The sequence below is a fragment of the Mus caroli genome, chromosome 1 (assembly GCF_900094665.2).
Source record: "Mus caroli chromosome 1, CAROLI_EIJ_v1.1, whole genome shotgun sequence".
NCBI classification, from domain to species: Eukaryota; Metazoa; Chordata; class Mammalia; order Rodentia; family Muridae; genus Mus; species Mus caroli.
In genome coordinates this window covers 54,257,117-54,280,798 of record NC_034570.1, presented here as the reverse complement: position 1 = coordinate 54,280,798, position 23,682 = coordinate 54,257,117, and the positions used below count along the sequence as shown (strand labels likewise).

Here is a 23,682-nt window from a genome sequence, read left to right as displayed (position 1 = left end):
GCCAGCCTGGTCTACAAAGTGAGTGCCAGGACAGCCAGGGCTACACAGAGAAACCCTGTCTCGAAAAACCAAAAAAAAAAAAAAAAAAAAAAACCAAAGATGCCTCTAACTTGTAAGCCCCACTTGCCCAAGAACAGATGAACCCGTAAACCTCACCTTCTCAAGGACAGTTAACGTCCTACAATGCTGGGGGCTGTTGTAACCAGGGTTGGTTGCCCCAAGGGCACAGAATGTGCTTGATCTTTCCTATGCGGGAGACACAGAGGCAAGAAGCCAGTCAGGGTGGATGCTTGCCCCTGAGTGGATGAACGTGGGAAGTAGGTAGCGTATGGCTTTTACCTTTATAAGCAAAGAACTACATAATTCGTGGCTACTCTCTGGAGATCCTCGGTATGGACCTGGCCAGTGTCCAATGCCCTGGCCAGTATTTAATAAAGCTCGCTTCAAATTTGGCTCAAAAATTATGATGGAGGTCTTATTCTCTCCTGGTGGGTTAACATTTTCTCTGCACCTCTGCTTATACATAGGATTTATAGAATCCCAACAACTACTTTGTATATACCTTGGAGAAACTTCAAATGGAAGAGATAAACTCTACCCTAACCATTCAGCCCATGTGTTTCACCAATAAAACCAACTACAGAATTACCACACTTATATATTTGTTATAATTAACTAATAAATCTTAATAGATACAATAAAAGAATGTGGCAAATTCAACATCTTTTTATATTATAAATTATTTTTAAAGTAATGAAGATCTGAACTCCACATGCCACCACACATGTAAACTACTGGAATGCTGGCTTTGTGTTCTAAATACTTGGATTACCTCCATATGAAATTTTATTAGTGCAGGGCCATTCATTCTCTCTTGATTGTTGTCCTATGTTTAATGCATTTTTTTAAGCATTTCTAAAACTAAATGACTTGTCACAAAGGCTCTCAGAGGTCTAGGTAATTTGAAAATAAAATTTAAATGCTGATAATACTTCGGAAGAAATACATTAGTCCCAGATTTTTATATTAGTGAAGGCCCCAGAGAACCTTACCTGAATTTTCTAAAGTGACAGGAAAATATTTTCTTGTTACAGTGAATTTTGATCACATGAGTTGATATATAATAAAATCTGGTTGTGATAAATACTTTGGTCTGTAGCTGGATTTAGCTACTTTGTGCGTTCTTCTTTTTCCCACCCTTTATCTCCAACCCCCCCTCCTTCACTCCCCTATCACGTGGTAGGAAAGAAAGAAGGATAGAGGGGAGAAAGATAACATAAAACACTCTCTTAGGTTCTCAAACAGGGACCTAAGGGAGTGCTTTATGTAGTCTGCATAAGTACTCAAAAGCCATTAAAGCTGTTATCCATGGTGGTGTTGTGCCCACTCAGGAAGAGTTCGAGACCCAGAAGACCACCAAGGAGACGATTCCCATGCAATCCCATGACTTTATTCAAGCTCGAGATTGGGCTCACCGCCAACCCTGACGCAGCAGACTGGGAGGGTGAAGCCTCAAGCCCTCAGCAGGACATGGCTTTATAGGAAATGGCCAGCAAGGAAGGAGGTTTCCAGCCTGGCAAGCACCTAATTGAATGACTATTGTGAGCAGGTGACAGGTGAGTGCTCTGAAACAAAACCATGAACAATCACAAACGGTCTGAAAGTACATCTGGAACTATCAGACTAATCTTGATTGGCTGTTGCTAGGGAGTAGCTAGGGAGTAGATATATCTGTTTGTCTCCATGAGTAGGATTAAATCTTACTAATTATCCTATATCCAACAAGTAAAACTATCTAGCGCTCAGCAAGTACTCTATCACTGTTAATCCGATTGGAGAAAATTATATACTGCCTAGTACTAAGTTTATTAACATAAATAAATCCCAAGCCCTTAGTCTGCAGGGCCGACTGGGGAATTGTAGTGACTACTCAACTATCTGCATAGACGCCTTCCAAGGCTCCTCTCCCAAAACCATCTTCACTTTCTTTGCATGATCTGTATTAGATCTTCTTCCTTTTGTTGTTTTTTCAAATTAATTTATTATTGTGGGTATGGTATGTGTGTGTGTGTTGATGCCGAGTATGGGAGCTGAACTCCAATCCTCAAACGTATGATAAATACTTGATCAACTGAGACACATCCAAGCCCAGGATTTTTCTGTTGTTCTAAAGATAAGGCAGAGTAGAAAAATCAAAAAAGAGGATGAAAGGTTAATGATCTTTCCTTCTCATACAATCCTGTTATCACTCAAAATATATGGAGCAGTATTTGAAAATATCATCGTACCAAATGTATAGTCAAAAATTACTTAGATGTTTTCACACATGCGGTTCTATTAAAATTTGGTAACATCTATGTATTCATTACCTATGTATATAGGTGTATAAGCCCCAGGTCATTCATGGCTAGAGGTTATCAGGGGACAACCAGAAGCAGTCAGTACTCTCCTTGCTTGGATCTAAATCAGTGTGATCAGGCTTACTGACCACACTTACATGCTGAGCCATATTGCAGGCATGAAAAATTTTGTTTTGTAAATTAATACTCTGTGAGTGTGCATGTGTGGAGGTCAGAGGACAATTTTGTGGGGTCTCTTCTTCCACCATCACATCTGTTTTGGGGGATTAAACTCATATCATCACACTTGAATTTTACCCATCAGCCATGTGTGTATATATGTGTGTGTGTGTGTGTGTGTGTGTGTGTGTGTGTGTAGAACATATATGTATAAGCTAATGGTTGTTAATCCTTAAAAACTATCAGGCTTCAAACTGCTATAAATCTCTAGTCAAAAATCTCAAATACCAAAGCATTTATTACCTGGTGGCGCATGCCTTTAATCCCAGCACTTGGGAGGCAGAGGCAGGTAGATTTCTGAGTTTGAGGCCAGCCTGGTCTACAAAGTGAGTTCCAGGACAGCCAGGGTTATACAGAGAAATCCTGTCTCGAAAAACAAAAAAAACAAAAAAAACAACAAAAAAAAAATTTTTCATTATCTTCAAGAAAAGCAAATTTTCAAAAACTAACACATAAGAAAAAAACAGAATTTTTTAATAAAAATTACATTATAATAAGAACACTGTACATCAAGTTACAATATATACATACATATTTTAAAATCCTTTTACAAATCTAGTATAAAGCAAACACTATCTCAAACCCACATGATTAAGTATATAGTTTGACAGGATATAAGCAAAATAAAGCACAAGCTGGGGCTTAAAATTAAAAACTTCAATGCAGGACCGGACCTCCAAGCTTATGTTTCCTATCAGTTAGGAAACACTCACTCTGCATAAGAGGTTACAGCTTTCTAAGTACATTGGCTGCTTACAAAGAAAATTACTACCGAGGGTAAAGTCTCCTGAGGTTGTTTATCTGTAATTTCCTGGTGTATATACAAAGTTGACTTGGAGGCCTAGACCATGAAAACTACAGAGAAACAAGCCAGGCTATGATTATGAATTTCTAACTGCTTATTTTAAATGTTCAGCTTTCCACTACGGATACTACATCGTGTAATACATGAACAAAAGAGTATTGCCAAATTTTGCTGTGGAGTTGTTAAGAGAATGCCAAATACAGATACTGAAATTTTTATACACTTTTGTTTAAGATCTTGTACATTTGTAAAGAATTAAATATTTAAATATGTAAACATCGTTTTCAAAAACTGGTACTAAGCACCTTTAGCCAACATTGACATGTTGTGACTATACATGAGTTTAGAAGACAAATAAAATTTTAAACTCATTTAGATACCATTTTTTAAAAACTACTTATTTAAATACTCAAAAATATTAATAGTTCCAGTTTCTACCTAAGAAAGCAAAAATATACAATTAGAGATATAAGTATTCAGTTTTCTGTTTTCTTTTTTGTTTGTGGGAAGAATATATGTAACTTTCTGTTCTCATAATAAAAAATATTAACATAAGACACATTCAAACAGAATGAAGTGACAGAAATATGTTTTCTCTTTTCTTTCTTCCTGGGCCTCACTATGTAGCTCTGGCTGTCCTGACCTCACGGTGTGGGCCAGGCTCCCCTGGAGCTCACAGAGATCCACTGGGACTACAGGTGCCTGCCACTCCACCTGACGGAAAGAAGTGACAGAAACACGTCCTCACTGTACTTGTTCCTGATTACACAGTAACCTCTGGGTCATCTGCTCTTTCTCTCCTCACTGGAAATTGACTAGTTTGTTTCTTAACAAGCATTTCTCCTTAGCAGTCCAAATAAAAAAGGAATGTAAGATATTTAGTAATAAACCGTAATCATTATTGGAAGATGAAAACCTATCTGTTCTTGAAAAACAGTTTCTATAACATGGATAACAAAAGAGCATTACCTATACAGTCCTAAACTATATACTAATTTGATTTCATTCCTCTTAAGCACACACAGACTAAGCGAACCTGGGTTTTGAAGTGACTACAAATTGTATTAAACTTAATGTAATATATTCAGGCTTAGTAGCCCGCTGCTATAAATACTGGCAACAAATATCTTTAGTTTTTTTCTTAAAAAAAAAAAGAAAGAAAGAAAAAAAAAAGAAAAGCAGTCCCCACGAATAATCATACATATAATTATATATGAACTGTGCTTTCAATAAGATATAATAAGCTTTATGTTGACAAGGACACAGATGTAATGATAATGAACTTTAGAGTTCTGTCTACTTTTAAATAACAGAGCTTTATCTAGGTACAGGTCATGTACCCAAAGCAAAGGGAATAATAATGGGAAATTAGATTTTAGCAAAGTCAATCCATGTAAAGTATTAAGGACAAATATCAAATTATATTGTTCATGCTTTGAATATTAAACTTTAATATCCACTTGAAGTTCTTATTTTTAAAAATAAAAATGTCAGCCAGGCGGTGGTGGCGCACGCCTTTAATCCCAGCACTTGGGAGGCAGAGGCAGGTGGATTTCTGAGTTCCAGGCCAACCTGGTCTACAGAGTGAGTTCCAGGACAGCCAGGGCTACACAGAGAAACCCTGTCTCGAAAAACAAAACAAAACAAAACAAAACAGAACAAAACAAAACAAAACAAAACAAAACAAAACAAAACAAAACAAAAAGTAAGTAACTCACAAATGAATCTCCAGAAAAAGAATCTTCTAGGTGATCTTTCTTAGTAAGGTCTTGCTCTATAACCTAGGCTAATTGAATTTATAATCCGATTCCTTGGCCTCCTCAGTGCTGGGATTACAGGTATGTACCACTACATTCAGCTTGGTTAATTTCAGAATGGTTACATTTGAAATTTCTACCTAGTCAATCTTCCATAAAAACAAGTTTATAATGAACATACTGATTACTTGATATTTGGTACTAGGTATAAATATAAATATTCTTATTTAATGAGTAAATATCAGATAAGACATTTTTAAGTTTCAAATATGAACTATATTTCAAGCTATATATACTTACCTTGAAATATATAAATCGTAATACTATCAATTCAGAAAGAACTCTAGTACAGAAAAAAATGTAAATACTATTTAAATTATTTTCTAGTCAAAATTGAATCTTTAAAAAGCAACAACAATTTTTCTATCATCAAAAGTTCCCCCAAATGATCTATAAATAGTAGGAAATTCTAACATTTCCCCACATCTCTGAATTTTTCATGTTTCTATTCCTAGGTAGAGATTTACCTCCAGTCCCATTTAACATACACGTCATTTACATTCATTTGTGTTATTTTAATGTGTGATTAGTTCAATGTTTTAATATTTCCAAGTCACTGAAATGACTGACAGATGGACTACAGATGACCTTGAGTACCACTCATTTACAGTTAAAGATGTAAGCCAAGGATAAACTGCAAATGCAGCATTGGAGGTGTGTTTGGTGGCTCTGTGCTACCATACACATCTATTGCTCTATCTTTCCAAATACACAGATGATAAATAGTTTCTCACCTGTCGGTTAATCAAAACTGTTCTTACAACTTTACATTTTCTGACACACCTCCACATGCACTCACACACTGCTTTTATTGTTGGTCTTTTCTGTCTTGTAAAAACCAAAACTTGGAGAGATAACTATTTGCATTCACACTAAATTACTGTGGATAACTTCAGATGATGTTTTAAAATATTTGCCTTACTGGATAATAATAATAATAAAAAGGAATACAAAATAAAGTAAAATATTTCTTAAGGGAAATACAAATATAGAATTGGCAACAAATATTGGAGCTTTAAGTCAAAACTGCCCATCATACATTTCTGATCCAGTGACTGATACACCATCTCAGACAATCTCCACCTACTAAGACATCAGAAGGGGCCAGAGCTGTAAATTCTGAAAAACCTAAAATATTTATGTAGCAGATATTTTTTTACAGTCCAGGAAAGTTTTTGCTTCTGTAGACAGTGTTGGCTCATTGGTTTCTTGTTTAACTTGGTTCTTAGGCAGACTTTCTTCAACTTTAAAAAAAAAAAAATCAGAAGGGTTAGAAAATGTTTTATGACACTGCGGTCTTTAAAATTATGTACATTTAAAGCCAAGCACAGTGTCATATGCCTGTGGTCACAGCACTAGCGCAATGAAGTGTAGAATCAGGAATTCAATGTTATCCCTAGTAATACAGCCAACACAAGGCCGGCCTGATCTACCTGAGACTTTATCTTTAAAATATATATATGAATTTAAAATAAATGCAAATATATCATAATTTAGAAAAGGGTTGTGGTGACACTGAGATAAATACTTTGGCATATTTGAAAGCACAGTGGCACATCTTACAATGATAGCTTTGTCTCAGTTGGGTGACCTATGTGTTTGCTTATCTAAAACACTTCAGAAGACCTAAACAGAAGATCTCCACCGTGATCATAACCACACGGATGGCACCAGCAGACCAGCAGTAATGCTGTCAACTGGGCAGTGCAATGCTTAGCATCTTCATCTTTTTGTTTGTTTTGTTTTTGAGTCAGGGTCTCACTAGGTAGACCGTGCTGGCCTTGAACTCTGAGATCGGAGTGCATACACCATCATGCCCAACCTCAAATCGTCATTGTACTTTATTAAGAATCTCCACTCTTTGGTTGCTCTTAGAAAGCAGAGGTTACAGGGACTGGCTTGTTTAGCACTGTGCGGAACACATCCAGGACTGTAACAGACGAGAATACTGGAGTTCTATCCCAGACACAGGAACCACAGAAGAGGGACTTGGATGACTCCAAGAGCTCACCTCTGCTGACCCCCTCAGACTGACCTCACTAGAGAGAGCATACAGATTGGGGCTAAAAAGAGTGCCTTTGAAAGCCATTTGGACTCATGCTTTCAGAAATGCTATGTGACTACATAGAGGGTGAAATCATGATAAAAGGAAGAAAGCTTTAGAAGGGTAAGAATGCCTGGGCATAGTTCCCTCCTCTATCATTTATTAAACACAAACATCAGGCAAGTACTTACTTACTTGAGCCTTGGTTTCCCAATCTGTAGAATGAGTATATAGCTAACTTTCTCATGAAGTTATGACAATAAATTTACATATATGTATTTTTGTTTTCATCTATAAAGTTACTTCATGATCATAAAAGTTCTCTGGTAAATATTTTGTTTGTTTGTTTGTTCTTTTTCTGAGACAGGGTTTCTCTGTGGAGCCCTGGCTGTCTAGAACTCAGAGATCCTTCTGCCTCTGCCTTCTGAGTACTAGTCCAGCAACTTTCTTACAAGTATGTTTCCCATAAATTTAAAAAACTTTAAATCTTTCTAGAATGAACTATTCACATTTTTATTTACCAAAAGAGTGCTGATTAAGATAGAGGCAGATATATGTTCTAAGAATAATTTCTGTGAAGAATGTTATACTTCAAAGCAAAATGCATACCTATCTCTTTCCACAGAAGTGCATCAGCACTTGGAAATGAGTTTTGGGACTAGGGAGATGGCTCCGAGTACCTGGCTATCTTGTAGAGTATCTGGGTTCAGTTCCTAGCACCCACATGGTGGTTTACAACCATCTGTAACTCTCGCTCTAAGAGATCCAACACCCTATTTTACCCTCCCTGGGCACTAGGCATACATGTAGCACACATACATACACACAGGTAAACCACTTATATGCATGATAAAATAAATAAATACGGGCTAAGCGGTGGTAGCACATGCTTTAATTCCAACACTTGAAAGGCAGAGCAGGTAGATCTCTGTGAGTTTGAGGCCAGCCTGGTCTATATAGTAAGTTCCAGCATAGTCAGAGCTACATAGTGAGACCCGGTATCAAAACATAAAATAAAGCTGGGTGTGGTGGCGCACGCCTTTAATCCCAGCACTCGGGAGGCAGAGGCAGGAGGATTTCTGAGTTCGAGGCCAGCCTGGTCTACAAAGTGAGTTCCAGGACAGCCAGGGCTATACAGAGAAACCCTATCTCAAAAAAAAAAGTTATTAAAAATAAATGAATAATTTCCTTCCTCATCCTCTTTCCTTCTTTTCCTGTCTGTACCGGGGACTGAACCCAGTTCTTACGGCCTACTATGGAGTAAAGTACTCTACTACCCCAGCCCTCTTTTGAGACAGGATCTTGCTAAGTTGGTTAGGCTGGTATGAGACTTGTTTTGTAGCCCAGGGTGTCTTTGAATTTGGAATCCTTCTGCCTAAGCCTTCTAAGTGCTGGAATAAACAATGGAAATGTCATTGGAATTAAATAATTAGACAAAATAAGAAAAAATATTAAGTAAGTGAAACCTCATATTTTTTTTTCCTAATTTTGTTTCAACTATACAATGTAATAAACCCTCTGGGTAGAAATGACTGGTTTTCCTTTTATTTGATGTAGTGATCCCAGGTTTTAAAAGGTTAAAAAGAATTGTAAATTGATGGTCACTTACCAAGAGCTGGATGGCTGTCTATGATCTGTATCGGAACGGTTTGTACATCTCCCAACAGAGTCCTATTTACACTTCCTTCCGGAGTCCCTGCATCCTCAACATCCTCACCTTCCACCAGCTGATCCTCTGCAACTAGATCCGGGACTGATTCTGGGAGGTTACCCATGGAAGAGGAAGTGCTGTTGTTTTGGGTTAGGCATGTATCTGTCCCAAGGTTTTGACTCTGACCAAGCAGTAGAGAGTGGTTATTCACTTCAGCATTTCCTACAGCATCCACAAGGCCGGAAGGACTAGAGGATGCATGGCTATCTACTGATACCAAAGCTTGTGAGCCATCAGGAGAGGAGAGTCTTGGCTGTAACTTCAAAGCCTTCCGAAGAGAAAAGAGTTGTATCACAATATTTGGATTTACTAATATGACATTCTTGTAGGATAGTCTTTCAACAAAAAAAGTAATAGGTTTGTAATTATTAACAAATAGTCTATGAAGACAGAAACAAGGACCAAATGAAATGTAGTACAACAAAGCATTCATAGTCTCTCAAATTTTCAAAACATATTACCTGAGTTACCATTTCACATCAAATCACAAAGGACTGGAAAATTAGTAATGAAGAAATATATGGCCATTATTGTAATTTCAGAACAATAATCTAAAATCAATATAGAAGAAGTCATGGAAGAGAAAGATCCCTAGATATATCTGTTTAAAGGGTACCTACCGGAAAGTGTGTAAATATTTTGGGTGGAAATGAAGAAAGTGGGGAGAGCAAGGGAAGTGGCTCTGGAGACAAAGCAGTCTGTGTCTGACTTGTTCCCATTTTGCTGGGAATTGGTTCTCCTAGTAAATTTCCTAAGTTAAACAAGAGATAGACAAATTATTTTCTTGAACTTTATAACAACCATTACTATTAGAATCAGAATAGAAGATAAGGCAAAGTCAAAGGTTTGCAAAAGATTTCCAATAATCGTCAGTAAGCTAGGCAAAGGTGGCAAATGCACACAGTTCCTGAACTCTAGAGGGGACACAGGAGGATCAGTAGTGCAAGGTAATTCTTGGCTAGAGAAGTGCATTTGAAGACAGACTGGGCTACTTGACACTCTGTCTGAAAACAAACAAACAAACAAACAAACAAACAAAATATCAGTTACCAAACACATAGCCAGGCATGGTGGCACATGGGAGGCAGAGGGCAGAGGGCAGAGGGCAGAGGGCAGAGGACAGAGGGCAGAGGCAGAGGCAGAGGCAGAGGTAGGTAGATCTCTGTTAGTCTGAGGCCAGCCCGGTGAGTTCCAGGGCAGTCAGGGCTACACAGTAAGACCCTGCCTCAAAATAAATAATTAATTAATCAGTTAATTAATGCATAATCCCAAACTAGCCTGGCATGGTACCTCATGCTTGTAATTTCTAGCACTTCTGAGACTAATAAAGGAGGACTATCATGAGTTTGAGGCCAGCCTAAGATAGCCCAGACCAGCCCAGGAACCTAATGAGACTGTTTCAAATCAACAACAAAGAAGCAAAAACCAAAATACACACAGAAACATAGACACAACCACAAACGAATAGATCATGTATCTGCTTCACTGTTTCCAGAGCCTGCCAGATTATCATAGCTTCCTAGGACAGAGAGAGTCTGTAACCCCAGCACTAGGGGCTGGAGAAGGCAGGCAGGCCCCAGGAACTTTCTGACCAGTTCAGACAGGAGCTCCAGGTTTAGTCATTAACCCTGTCTCAAAATTAAAAAAAAAAAAGTGGGAGTAATGGGGGAAGACACTGCCATTAATCTCTGGCCTTCACACATGCATATATACCTATACACATATGCACACATATGAAAAACAAAAGTAATTTCATTATAAGAGATATCTAAAGTTCCTTCCAGATATAACATTAATTGATTTTTATGTTATAAAAATGTGCAAAATAAACCAAGTGGTGGTGGCACATGCCTTTAATCTCAGTATTTGGAAGAAAGAGGCAGGTGGATTTCTTAAGTTTGAGGCCAGCCTGGTCTACAGAGTGAGTTCTAGGACTACATAAGGAAACCAGTCTTGAAAAACAAAAACAAAAATTCAAAAAACAAAAAAATCCAAATAACATACCTTCTGCAAATGTAACTGTTACAGTCTCTCTGAGAATGTTCCCACTATCCGTCGTCCACTGAAGCTGAAATGAGAATATTTGATTCAGTAAAACACAGCAGTTATACTGAAAATAATCTTTTTTTAAAGATTTATTTATTATTATATATAAGTACACTGTAGCTGTCTTCAGATGCACCAGAAGAAGGTGTCAGATCTCATTACGGATGGTTGTGAGCCACCATGTGGTTGCTGGAATTTGAATTCAGGACCTTCAGAAGAGCAGTCAGTGCTCTTAACCACTGAGCCATCTCTCCAGCCCGAAAATAATCTTAAAACATTAATGCAACTATATTTTCTTTTTATAAATTTACTTTTTTTTGTTGTTGTTTTGGGGTTTTTTGGTTTTTCAAGACAGGGTTTCTCTGTGTAGCCCTGGGTGTCCTGGAACTCACTTTGTAGACCAGGCTGGCTTCGAACTCAGAAATCCGCCTGCCTCTGCCTTCCGAGTGCTAGGATTAAAGACGTGTGCCACCATGTCTGGCTTATAAATTTACTTTTATTTACTTATTTTGTGGGCACGTCTTTTTAAATTTTACATTTATTTACTTATTTTGTGTGCATATGTGTGTGTATGCTTATGTGCACACATGCCTTAACATACACGTAGAAATCAGAGGACAACTTTTGGAAATCAGTTTTCTTTCCACCTTGTGGGCTCTGATCAAATGCAGGTAGTCAGGATAGGTGGCGAGTACCTTTACCACATAGCCATCTAGCCAAAACTCTGTGTGTGCGTGCGCGTGCGTGTGCATATGAATGCCAGGGGGAACAGTGACTTACTTCCTTTGAGATGGAATCTTTCATTGGCCTGGAGCTCACCACTTTGGCTAGTCAGCCAGCTCCACGCCTGTCTCCACCCCTTCCATTGGCATTATACGCTCACACCCACCGTACATTTTTAGGTGGATTCTAAGGAATCAAGTTTGGAGGCAAGCACTTTACAGAGCTCCTTTTCTCCCCGCCAGCGTCCTATCTTATTTTCATACTATACCTTGTGCTTTGCTTTGTAATTACCCTCTTTACTATTGAACTCAGGTATTAACAATTTTGATAGGAAGTGTAGATGGCAAATCTATTTTATTTCTTGAATTCTGGACATCAATAATTAAAAGTTTGGACAGACACACGTGCACACATACACACCATCCCAGCAGTTCTAGCATTTGAAATATCCAAGCACCAGGGCTGGAGAGATATAGCGCAAGTTAAGAGCATCAACTGATTTTCCTGGGTTCAATTCCCAGAAATTCCTAATAGTGACAGGAAAACTATATCATAAAAATATGAGGTGAAAAGTAATATTCATATATGGCATAGGGAACTTACATCAAAACTGTGCATTTGAACTTGAACTACTTAACCGTGACCACTTATTTTTAAAAATGGAGGAAGAGATATACTCAGTATGTGCTCAATAAATATCTGTAAGCTAAATAAGAAATAATTCTCATAAAAATATTATTATATTTAGATTCAGAAATCTGTTTCTTTTCCTTGTAAGAGTAGTAAATATTCAGTCATCATCTGAGAGTTTGTAGTATTCATATTTTAGAAAATATGCATTCTAGGTATAGCGTGTTTTCTTGAATCATAATAATTGAGATGGTATACTGACTCTACAGTGTTAACAGGAGCTGAGAGGCTCTAATGAGACAAAGAAGTGGGTGTGATCATACCGTTGCTGGAATAATCTCTGAGTTATATACCACATCTCCAGTCCTCAAGGATTTCTGTACCTCATGGATATGATTTTTTATATCATTTACAGTTGGAAAATAAGATAAATTATGTCTTTCAGGTATCTCATCAGGTTTGAACAGTTCTCTTTCCACAAATTTTCTGTGGAAGATATAAAATAAAAATATAACTGTAATGATATACTTACAGATTGAAAGAAAGGTTCTTTCTTAATAAAAACTTTTGTAAAGTATAATTCATATTTCTGTAAGTAATTCATATAAGCCACTTTAGATTTGTGTGTATTTATCAAGGCACTAGAATCCACACAGGTTAGAGGAAGGTGCTGTTTCACTGGTTCGAAGCATACATATTACAGAGCTTTGACATTTTTATGAATTAAATTTGAACCACAATCCTCAGCTTGAACATCATTCTGTTTTAGATCCTTACCATATCAGGCACAATTTTGAACACACTAAAGGTACTTCCTTTAACTATTGCTGTGATCATGTGACCAGGTATGACTATCAATCCCACTTTCCAGATGAGGGAGCTGAAGACTGCAGAAGATGAAGCTGCCCTGAGTTATGTACCTACTTAATCAGTAGGAAAACATGGTCCAATGTCTAATTTGTATACATCATGCTACACTGCTTCCAAAAGGCATGAAATTTGATGGTTCAAATATCGTAAGAAGGTAAGATATTGCAAGAAAGGTAGCATTACTACAGAATTATAGCAAAATAAATACATGACCCACGTTTCACACATCCACTTTACGCATTCTATTTATTGGGTAAAACTGGAGAGTTGTATTACTCTCCTTCTCAGTCAACCTCTTCTTAAATAACCTGAAGTAGCTGGGTACTGATGGCACGTGCCTTTAACCCAGCACTCTGCAGGGGGATCTCTGAGTTTGAGGACAGCCAGGGATATGAAGAAAATCCTATCTTGAAAAAAATAATTTAAAGTAAATAAATAAATAATTTGAAGTGTGTAGATTGGCCAAGTGTTAGTAAACAGTGATGACCTTAATAAATTTTAGCTTTCTTTTATAGGCCTTGATGAAAATAAATGTTAAATATCTCAAAAGTATGATTGTCTGCTGTGTTCGGCTGTGTACACTCTGATCCCAGCACTAAGGCTGCAGAGGCAGATGGACCTCTATGAGTTCCAGGCCAGCCTGGTCTACATAGTGAGTTCCAGTCTAGCCAGGGCTACACAGTGAGACCCAATCTCAAAAAAATCTTAGAAGTACTCATTTTGTTGTTCAGGTTTCATTACACTATAACCAAAAGGAGCAAGGTATGACAACATCACACAGGCTATAAAACTAGAGCCAGATTTCAATCCCGAGTCTGTCTTTCAAGTCAATTATTTACCAACTTTGAATTTCCATTTTCTCATGTATAAAATGGAGATAAATGCATCTCCTTTACTAAGCTGTCAGGAAATGATATATGTACTAAGCACATAGTAATTGCCTTATAATAATAATTATTTTGCAGTTATTCTCAATAGTTCTTCACTTAATGAAACTTTTATTTATAGTATTTTGGACTAGTTTTAATGGTACTCAGGATAATTTGTTTAACTAACAGTGTAGTGATAATATATATATACATACATATATATAATTGAATATAACATTATATATTGTTTTAGTAAATAGTTTAGTTTATTATCTTTTTTAAAAATCTAATATTTTAAGTAATTTTCTGAGAACTTCATACAAGCATATATTCTATTTTGGTCATATTCATTCCCTGTATTATAATAAAAGACTATCTCATTTCAAATAATCTAAAATAAATACCTTAGCCTAGTTTTTTGTTTGTTTTTTTGCTTTTTTGAGACAGGGTTTTTCTGTGTAGCCCTGGCTGTCCTGGAACTCACTCCGTAGACCAGGCTGGCTTCGAACTCAGAAGTCCACCTGCCTCTGCCTCCCAAGTGCTGGGATTAAAGGTGTGCACCACCACTGCCTGGCAGCCTAGATTTTTAATTTTTGATTCTACAAGTTTTTCTCTTTCTCTGAGATATGTATATCATTCAATTCATTACAGAGTTAGTGGCTTACACCCATAATTCCAGCACTTGGTTGGCTGAGATAGAAAGAATGCTGAATACTGGAAGCCAGCCTGGGCTATATAGTGAATTTGAGACCTTAGCTAATAAAATAAAATAAAATTCAAGCCGGGCGTGGTGGCGCACACCTTTAATCCCAGCACTCGGGAGGCAGAGGCAGGCGGATTTCTGAGTTCGAGGCCAGCTTGGTCTACAAAGTGAGTTCCAGGACAGCCAGAGCTACACAGAGAAACCCTGTCTCGAAAAACCAAACCAAACCAAACCAACAAACAAAAAAAAGGCACTAAGCTAATAAAATAAAATAAAATTCAAGCCGGGCGTGGTGGCGCACACCTTTAATCCCAGCACTCGGGAGGCAGAGGCAGGCGGATTTCTGAGTTCGAGGCCAGCTTGGTCTACAAAGTGAGTTCCAGGACAGCCAGAGCTACACAGAGAAACCCTGTCTCGAAAAACCACACACACAAAAAAAATAATAAATAAAAAAAAAATTAAAAAAAATAAAATTCATTATTGAAAAATATTCCAATCTTCCAAAGATGTAGCATCTCAAATGAATGAATATTTAGAATTATATTAAGACGGACTATATGAAGGGTTGCCAAGCATTAGTGCTTGGCAAAAATAAATATAAAGCACCTCTACTGTTAAGAGTTATTACTTAAGCAACAGGTATAAAAGAAAACACTGCTCCTCCTGTACCTTAGCTGCTTCCTTACTGCATACACTTGTCCTACTCCCTGTGACACTAATTCCTGAATCTTATGCGCTACTTGCGGGTGGAGACGAGAGGGCAACGCACAGTTCTCATCTCTGACTATAGCTTCCTCTTCTTCAAGAGGAGACATAGGAAAAGGTGACGGTGACAAAGGGACACCAGGAGTCTCTGATTCATGATACTGATGAGCTTGCTGTGTAGGTAACTGCACATACCATCTGACAAGAGAATACATTGAAAATTATTACAATTTAAATACTAAAATTATTTGATAATTTTAGACAAAGGCAGGAATCATAATTACTTAGGTTAATAATCATCAAGAGAAGGAATACTATTTTAAGCAAAAAATCATACATGATTATACCATGTGGAATAAAATATAAAATGTCTTATATTCAACTCTTCTAAGATTGACTTCATGCACAATTAAAAAGGTAACTTTACTCTGGAAATGTTGGCACACACCTTAAACCCAGCACCTGGGAGGCAGCGGCAGGTGGGTCTGTGAGTTCTAGGCCAGCCTTGTCAACAAAGTGAGTTCCATGATAGCCAGGACTACATGGAGAAACTATGTCTTGAAAAACTAAAAAAAACAAAGGTAACTTCATAAACTTTCACTATGCCTCAAAGCTAAGGCCTGCAGAGACTTACACGTATATGAGGGTAGAGATGGCTCGGGAGTCAAGAGCACTTGGTGATCTTTCAGTTGGGTTTTGATTCCCAGCTTATAACCATCTGTATCTCCAGCTCCAGTGGATCCAAAGTTCTCTTCTAACTACTGTGGGTACCAGGCATGCACATACATATATGCAGGCAAAAACACTGATACTTACAAATAAACAAACAAACTCCTGCTGGCCCAATGAGCAATAGAACCAACTAAAATATGGACACAGCTCATATACAGTAGCACAAGGGACTGGTGCTAGGAAAGTCAATCTGGTAGAATACTGTTTTAATTGATCTTTCTTTTCATTGTTGTTGTTTTTATTTTTGAGATGAAGTCTCACCGTATAGCACTGGCTGGCCTGGAACTTGGTATGTAGACCAGACTGGCTTTGAACTTGGAGATCCACTAGCCTCTGCCTCTTGAGTGCTAGAATTAAAGGTGTGCATCACCATGTCCAACTTGAGTGGTATTTTTGTACAAATGTATATGTGAGTGTGTTGAGTGTGTGTGTATATATGTGTGTGTGGTGTTGGGGGTTAATTTTGGGCTAAGCACTTGGCTAGCAAGGTGCTCTTTTGCTGAGCTACATACCAAGTACCTGTCCTCCTTTTATATTATGTGTGTGTGTGCGTGTCTGTATGTGTATGCATGCATGCATGTGCACACACATATGTGGAGGTCAGAGAACAAATTAAAGGAGTCAATTCTTTCCTTTTATTATATGTCCTGACCTCACTGAGCTATCTCACTGACCCCTGTACTTCTGTTTGATATAAATGGATATAAACAAAATAAAGCCCGATGAAAACTTGTATAGTTTGGAACTGGAGAGATAGTTCAATTGTTAAGAGCACTTGTTACTCTTGCAGAGGACCCAGGTCTGAGCCCCAGAACTCACATGGTGGTTCATAGCCACTTATAACTCAAGTGACAGGGAATCTGATGTTCTCCTCGTACCTCAATGGCATCACACATGCATGTGGTGCACATACAGACTTTCAGGCAACTCTTAAATACAAAATAAAATAAAGAACTCTAATAATATTTTTTAAAAATAAAAATTTTATAGTTACACATTTTGAAAATTGAACTACCTAATTATTGACTTCATTTTTAAGTTTTCATAAAAGATCATACAAGAGTTTTCCTTATATTTCATGTCATTATACAATAATAAAATCTTCAACCGAACTAACACATAAAGGATAGTAAGAACTATTACATCCCTCTCTATTTAAAACATGAAGCATAAAATGGAATTTCATTAGGGCTTACCATTCACTGACGGCTGCCATGGTAATTAACAATGTATGGTTAGCATTATATAAAATTTTTAGGTAATAAAGTCAGTAACATATACAATAGCAACTAAGTTTTATACTAGTGAGGTATATAACTTATAAAACCATTCTTTATTGAAGTAATTGAAAAGACAGGGGTAAAAGAGTCCTTGTTAGTGATGCTAATAAGAAAATGAAAGGGTTGCATGAACGCCATACCGAAGTACACCACCAGCATCCACCAGGTTCTTCTTCAGCATAGTGAAGGCTTTCTCCTGCTCCAGTCTGATTATCTTCCTGTCAATTTGGGGGTCTGTAGGTACTCTATATTCAGGAAATTTCTGTACCTTTTTAATGTATATCCTTTATACAAGACAAAGAAGAAACTGTCTATTATAATCTTAAGAAAAAAATCTAACATCAATTAAGAGCTCAAGAGAATATGTAATTTAGTATTCAGAAGCTTATGAAAGACATCATTAAGTGCATGATACTCAAATGACTAACAACTATCATGAACTGAGTATAAATATCTAAATATAGATATTTTTCTGAAATTTTCTCTTCTTCATTGTCCTGGAAGCCACAATCACCTCACATTTGATACACACACACACACACATGTATATATACAAGTATGTGTATGTATGTATGTATGTGTGTGTGTATATATATATATACCTTCTTCCAGGCTGATCGCCTTTAATTCACCCCCCCCCCCCAAAACAAGATCTAGCCCTGGCTGTCCTGGAACTTGCTCTGTAGACCAGGCTGGCCTGAAACTCACAGAAATTTGTGAGTTCTGCCTCCTTGCTTCCTGCCTCTGCCTCCCAGTGCTGGATTTAAAGGTGTGTCACCATGACCTGGCCAACAATGACACATAATTAAACCACTAGTGGTGACCAATGCCTTTAACCCCATAATCCCAGGCAGGAGGATCTTTGTGAACTCAATGTCAGCCTGGTCCATATGGCAATTCCAGGATAGCCAGGGAGACTGTTTCTAAAAAGACAAAGTAATATTTTCACATTCCCCCGCTCTCTCTTTCTCTCTCTGAGACCGGGTTCCTCTATGTAGCCCTAGCTATCCTGGAACTCACTCTGTAGAACAGGCACAATTTATGACAACATTAAGATATCTCCTGAGACCCTAGACTTTAAAAATATACATTTTATTGTTTTATGTGTATGGGTGTTTTGCCTCCATGCATGGATCTATAGTGATGGCTGGCTGGGAACTGCCATGTTGGTGCAGAGAATTGAACCCAAGCCCCCCCCCCCTCTTAAAGATTTATTATTATATCTAAGTACACTGTAGCTGACCTCAGACACACCAGAAGAGGGCATCTGATCTCATTATGGATTGTTGTGAGCCACCATGTGGTTGTTAGGATTTGAACTCAGAACCTTCGGAAGAGCAGTCAGTGCTCTTAACCTGCTGAGCCATCTCTCCAGCCCCTGAACCCAAGTTCTCAGAAAGATCAGTCAGCATGCTCTTATGTGCAGTGCCTTAATTTTTTTTCACATTTTATATGTGTATGTGCACATCTGTCTGTCTGTCTGTCTGTCTGTCTTCATGTGCTCATGCTGCTTTTTCTCCACCTTTCCGGTGCTGAGTACATACCACCACACTGGGCTTTTAAAGATTTATTTCTTTTATGAGTGTATGCCTGGGTTCATGTGTGTGCCACATGAGAGCAGGAGTTTGTGCAGGTCCGAGTGGCATCAGCCTCCCTGGAACTGGAGTTATAGATGGCTGTGAGTCACCAGGTGAGTGCTGGGAACCAAACCCAGGTCCTCTGCAAAAGCAGCAAGTGCTCTTAACCATGGAGCCCTCTCTCCAGCTTCTACACCCGTCTTTTAAACATAAGAATGCTTAAGTTTATGATCTATGTGGTGCTAAAATATAGTACATCAACGATCAACTAGGTCCAGCCATAATGAATCATCTGTTTTGTTTGCTCAGGATGAAGTAACGCTTGTGAGCTCAGAGGCTTCTCTCCCCTCACTGTTCCACAGGAGTTCCCACAGTCAGTGTACACTGCCTCAGTCATTCTTTTGAAGCACCGCTGACTCGGCTCAGGCTGTGTGCACCAGGTAAGCTCTGTACCACTGAGATGCTTTCCTATTCCCTAGCCGATAACGTTTTCAACAGTTTTAAATTGACTAATCATTTTGAACATTTTTAATGTCTAAAAGAGTAATAGTATTAAACATTTTAAAAACTCTTTCATTGGTTTCCTTTTCTGCTCTCACTCAGAGCAATGATAACCTAGTCCTCTATCAAAACATTACTATTGATCTCATACATTGCTGGTGAGAATGCAAACTGGTAAACTGGTAAAATCTCTTTTAAATCAATTTTTCTTTGTCAACATTTTTAAAGTATATAACCTTTTCCCTAACAATCACCACGCTATGGATTTACTCTAATAAACTTAAAGTTATTAATTGTGGTATGGAGTACAATAACAAAATTTGTCACTAGGCATGCTGGAATACATCTGTAAATCCCAGCATTAAAGAGGCAGAGGCAGGAGGATAAAGAATTCAAGGCCACCCTTGGCTCCATAGTGTGTGTGTGGCTAGCCTGGAATGCAAGAGACTATCTCAAAAAATCTATTTTCTCATAGAGGGTTAATTAAATGTTATGCTTACAAATGTAATATTACACAGCTGTTAAAAATAGAGAGTTCTTATATACCTCTATGAAGTCACTTTGAAGGTACACTAGGAATGAAAACAGCAGAGTTTAGTAAGTACATGCCATAAGTAAACTGCTCAGCCACTCGGTATCTGGGCACTAAATACTCACTGCAGGCTTTCAGATGAAGAATAAATTGATACGACGTCAGTCAGAGAGAAGAGAGAACTATTACCTAACTAACTTTAAGGAAAGAAAACTTTAGTGGCCTTTACTGACATTTCAGGGTAGAAGAGGATATGTGTACATTCATGCACATATATATCCAAATGACTCAAAAACCACTGGGATTTCAGGCTTCAGTAAGGAACATACAAAACAATAATGAGAGAAAAACCTAAACTTTACTGTACAGGTTTTTGAGATGTTTAAACTTAGTAAAAGGGCTTTTATTTGCTATTGAAAAAGTAAGAGTTTAATGTAAAAAAATAAGGTTAAAAAAAGATAAAACAAGCTTACCTGGCTGGACAAGTAGCTTTATAGAGATGACAAGACCTACTTTCTTGCTCACTGATTTTTTTTAACTGAAAACCTTTTCTCCTTGGTCCATACTGACACTCCATTACCACAGCTCGACTTCCTGTGAACCGAAACCAACCAATGACAGTAATTCATGTGTTTAGATATTTTTAACAGATTTTTAAAATGTGGCTGTGACAATGTCAAAATGTACACTATTGATTACATAAGCTTATGGAACAAAACAATCAGTATTTCTTATGAAAAATGTAAGACAGACAAATTTAAATTTGTGTCAAGGTTATCAAATATGTCATAATTATGGTAAGGAATTAACAAATATGTAACCTTTGCTGATACATAGAGACATATGATTTGTCTGTCTGTCTATTTGTTTTTGAGACAGGGTTTCTGTGTAGCCCTAGCTGTTCTAGAACTTGCTCTGTGGACAAAGCTGGTCTTGAACTCATCGATAATTGACTGCCTCTGCCTCCCAGTGCTGGGATTAAAGGCGTACACTGCTGTCACCTAGCTGAGACATGTAATTTTTGGCTCAACTAAATAGGTTGAGTCAAAGCTAAATAGATACTTTATAAGTTGAAATTAGCAAATGTTACAGTGGGTTCATAGTTAATACTATTTAAAATCATAGGCACTTTATAAGTTGAAATTAGCAGATGTTACAGTGGGTTCATAGTTAATACTATTTAAGATCTTATTTCCTTTTAAAGTTTCTTTAGATTGATTTTATTTTCTGTTCGTGAGTGCTTTGCTTGCAATCATGTGTACATATTCATGCCTGGTGCACACAGAGGTAAGACTGGCATCTGACACTCTGGAGCTGGAGGTCATGTCTATGAGCTACTATGTGGATGCTGGACCTCTGCAAGGGCAACACAGGCACTAAGCCATCTCTCCGGCCCCCAATTTCCTTAAAAAAGTAATCAATCCATGTATTTTATTTATGTGTTTGTATGGATACCAATAAGAGTTTCTGTGCACCAATGCAGGTGCCTACACAGTCCAGAGGGTGCTGGATCTCATGACCCTGGAGTGACAGGTGGCTGTGAGCTGTCCGATGTGGAAGCTGGGGCTGGAACCCAGGTGCTCTGCAGGAGCAGAAGTGCTCTTAACTGCTGGTCCTTCTCTTTAGCCCCAGCACTTTCTTTTCTAAATTATTTATTTTATTTCTTTTACTTACTTGTACATTTGGTCTATGTCTATGTGAAGGAGTCAGATCTACTAGGCCTTTAGTTACAGACCATTGTGAGCTGCCATGTGGGTGCTGGGAATTGAACCCAGGTCCACTGGAAGGGCAGCCAGTGCTCTTAACCACTAAGCCATTGCTCTAGTCCTATTTTCATATTACTACTGGATTTGTTGGAATAATTGGTGACCTGCCTCTAAGATGGCCTCCTACTATTCATTTCCCTGTATATCTTTTCTCCTTCAGCTTTGGCTCTACTTACCAACTTACTTCTACTAAATATGGCAGAATTGACAATATGCTATGGCTGCTATTAGGGTTTTATGGTTTTTTTGTTTGTTTGTTTGGTGTGTTGTTGTTGTTGTTGTTGTTGTTGTTTTCAAGACAGGGTTTCTCTGTGTAGCCCTGGCTCTCCTGGAACTCACTCTGTAGACCAGGCTGGCTTCGAATTCAGAAATCCGCCTGCCTCTGCCTCCCAAGTGCTGGGATTAAAGGCGTGTGCCAGCACCGCCTGGCTGCTATTAGGTTATAAGAAGACTATAATTTCCATCTTGGGTACTGTTCTATTCTTACTCAGACTGCAGTCTCTAGGTGATGACATCAGCTGCCACATAGTAAGAGAACTCTGAAAGGCCAATTTCCTTTAAAAAGTAATTAATTAAATTAAATTAATTAAAGTAATTACTTAATTAAAGTAATTAAAACATAAGAAGGCAATCACGCAAGTGAGACTGGAATTGCCACCTCTCCTAGTCAAGCAAAAGATGACTGCAATTCTCATCAACACTACAACCTCGGTCCACGTAAGAACATGAGAGCCATCTTGCTAAGCTACACTTGGAATTCTGACTATTAGGAACTGAGACAATCAATGTTTGTAGTTCTCAGCCTTCAAATTTGAGATAATTTGTTACACTGCAGTAGATTACAAATACATGTGAAAACCATGCTGCATAAGAGATGAATATTCTACTCTAGTCAGGATACAGCCAACTATTAGAACATAAAATAGGGACTGGAGAGATGGCTCAGTGGCTAAGAGCACTGGCTGTCCTTCTAGAGGTCCCGAGTTCAATTCTCAGCACCACATGGTGGCTCACAGCTGTCTATAATTTCAGTTGCAGAGGAGCCAATGCTCTTTTCTGGCCTCTGTAGGGACTGAACATAAGTAGTATGCAGTTAACATATCCATATTCATAAAATAAAAACTCAAAAAATTTAAAATATATATAAAATACACTTTTTCATAAATGAAGGGCTAGAGAGATGGCTCAGCTATTAAATGTTAGATTCACAACCAAAAATATAAGAGTTTTTATATTCTTACCTCTATTTTTTTGTTTGTTTTTTTGTTTTTTGTTTTTGTTTTTGTTTTTTTGAGACAGGGTTTCTTTGTATAGCCCTGGCTGTCCTAGAACTCACTTTGTAGACCAGGCTGGCCTCGAACTCAGAAATCTGCCTGCCTCTGCCTCCGGAGTGCTGTGATTAAAGGCGTACACCACCACGCCCAGCTTCTTACCTCTATTTTTGATATACATTATAGTTTCTATAATGTAATCTTTTTTATTTTTCAATTATTTATTTATTTATTTATTTATTTGAGACAGGGTCCACTAGCATAGCCATGGCTAGCCTTGAACTCATAGAGATCCTCCTGCCTTAGCTTCCAGAGTTCTGGTAATGGTGTTCCCCAGTGTACCTGGTTGTTCTGTTTTGTTTTGCTTTTGAGGCAGGATCACTCTGTGTAGCTGTGGTTGCCCTGGACTCACCATGTAAAACCGACTGGCTTCAAACTCACAGAGATATTCCTGCCTCTGCTTCTGCCTCTGCCTCTCTGCCTCTGCCTCCTGAATGCTGGGTTTAAAGGTATATGCCACC

General features: G+C 37.9%; 1 protein-coding gene across 8 annotated transcripts in view; it reads right to left on the bottom strand.

Annotated features, from left to right (window-relative positions):
* Positions 1-5,027: 5,027 nt before the first annotated feature.
* Carf (calcium responsive transcription factor) overlaps positions 5,028-23,682 on the bottom strand; it is a 54,195-nt gene continuing 35,540 nt past the window's right edge. For 7 of the 8 annotated variants that reach the window (XM_021159158.2, XM_021159169.2, XM_029479605.1 and 4 more), the window contains 8 exons: positions 20,598-20,718; positions 17,655-17,798; positions 15,467-15,700; positions 12,679-12,841; positions 10,961-11,024; positions 9,577-9,707; positions 8,855-9,224; positions 5,028-6,445 (listed from right to left, as the gene is read on the bottom strand). In XM_021159158.2, coding sequence (XP_021014817.1) covers positions 6,339-6,445; positions 8,855-9,224; positions 9,577-9,707; positions 10,961-11,024; positions 12,679-12,841; positions 15,467-15,700; positions 17,655-17,798; positions 20,598-20,718 — 1,334 coding nt within the window. In that variant the 3' untranslated portion in view covers positions 5,028-6,338. The remainder of the gene's footprint in view (positions 6,446-8,854; positions 9,225-9,576; positions 9,708-10,960; positions 11,025-12,678; positions 12,842-15,466; positions 15,701-17,654; positions 17,799-20,597; positions 20,719-23,682) is intronic. The other variant, XM_021159175.2, reaches the window with a different exon arrangement.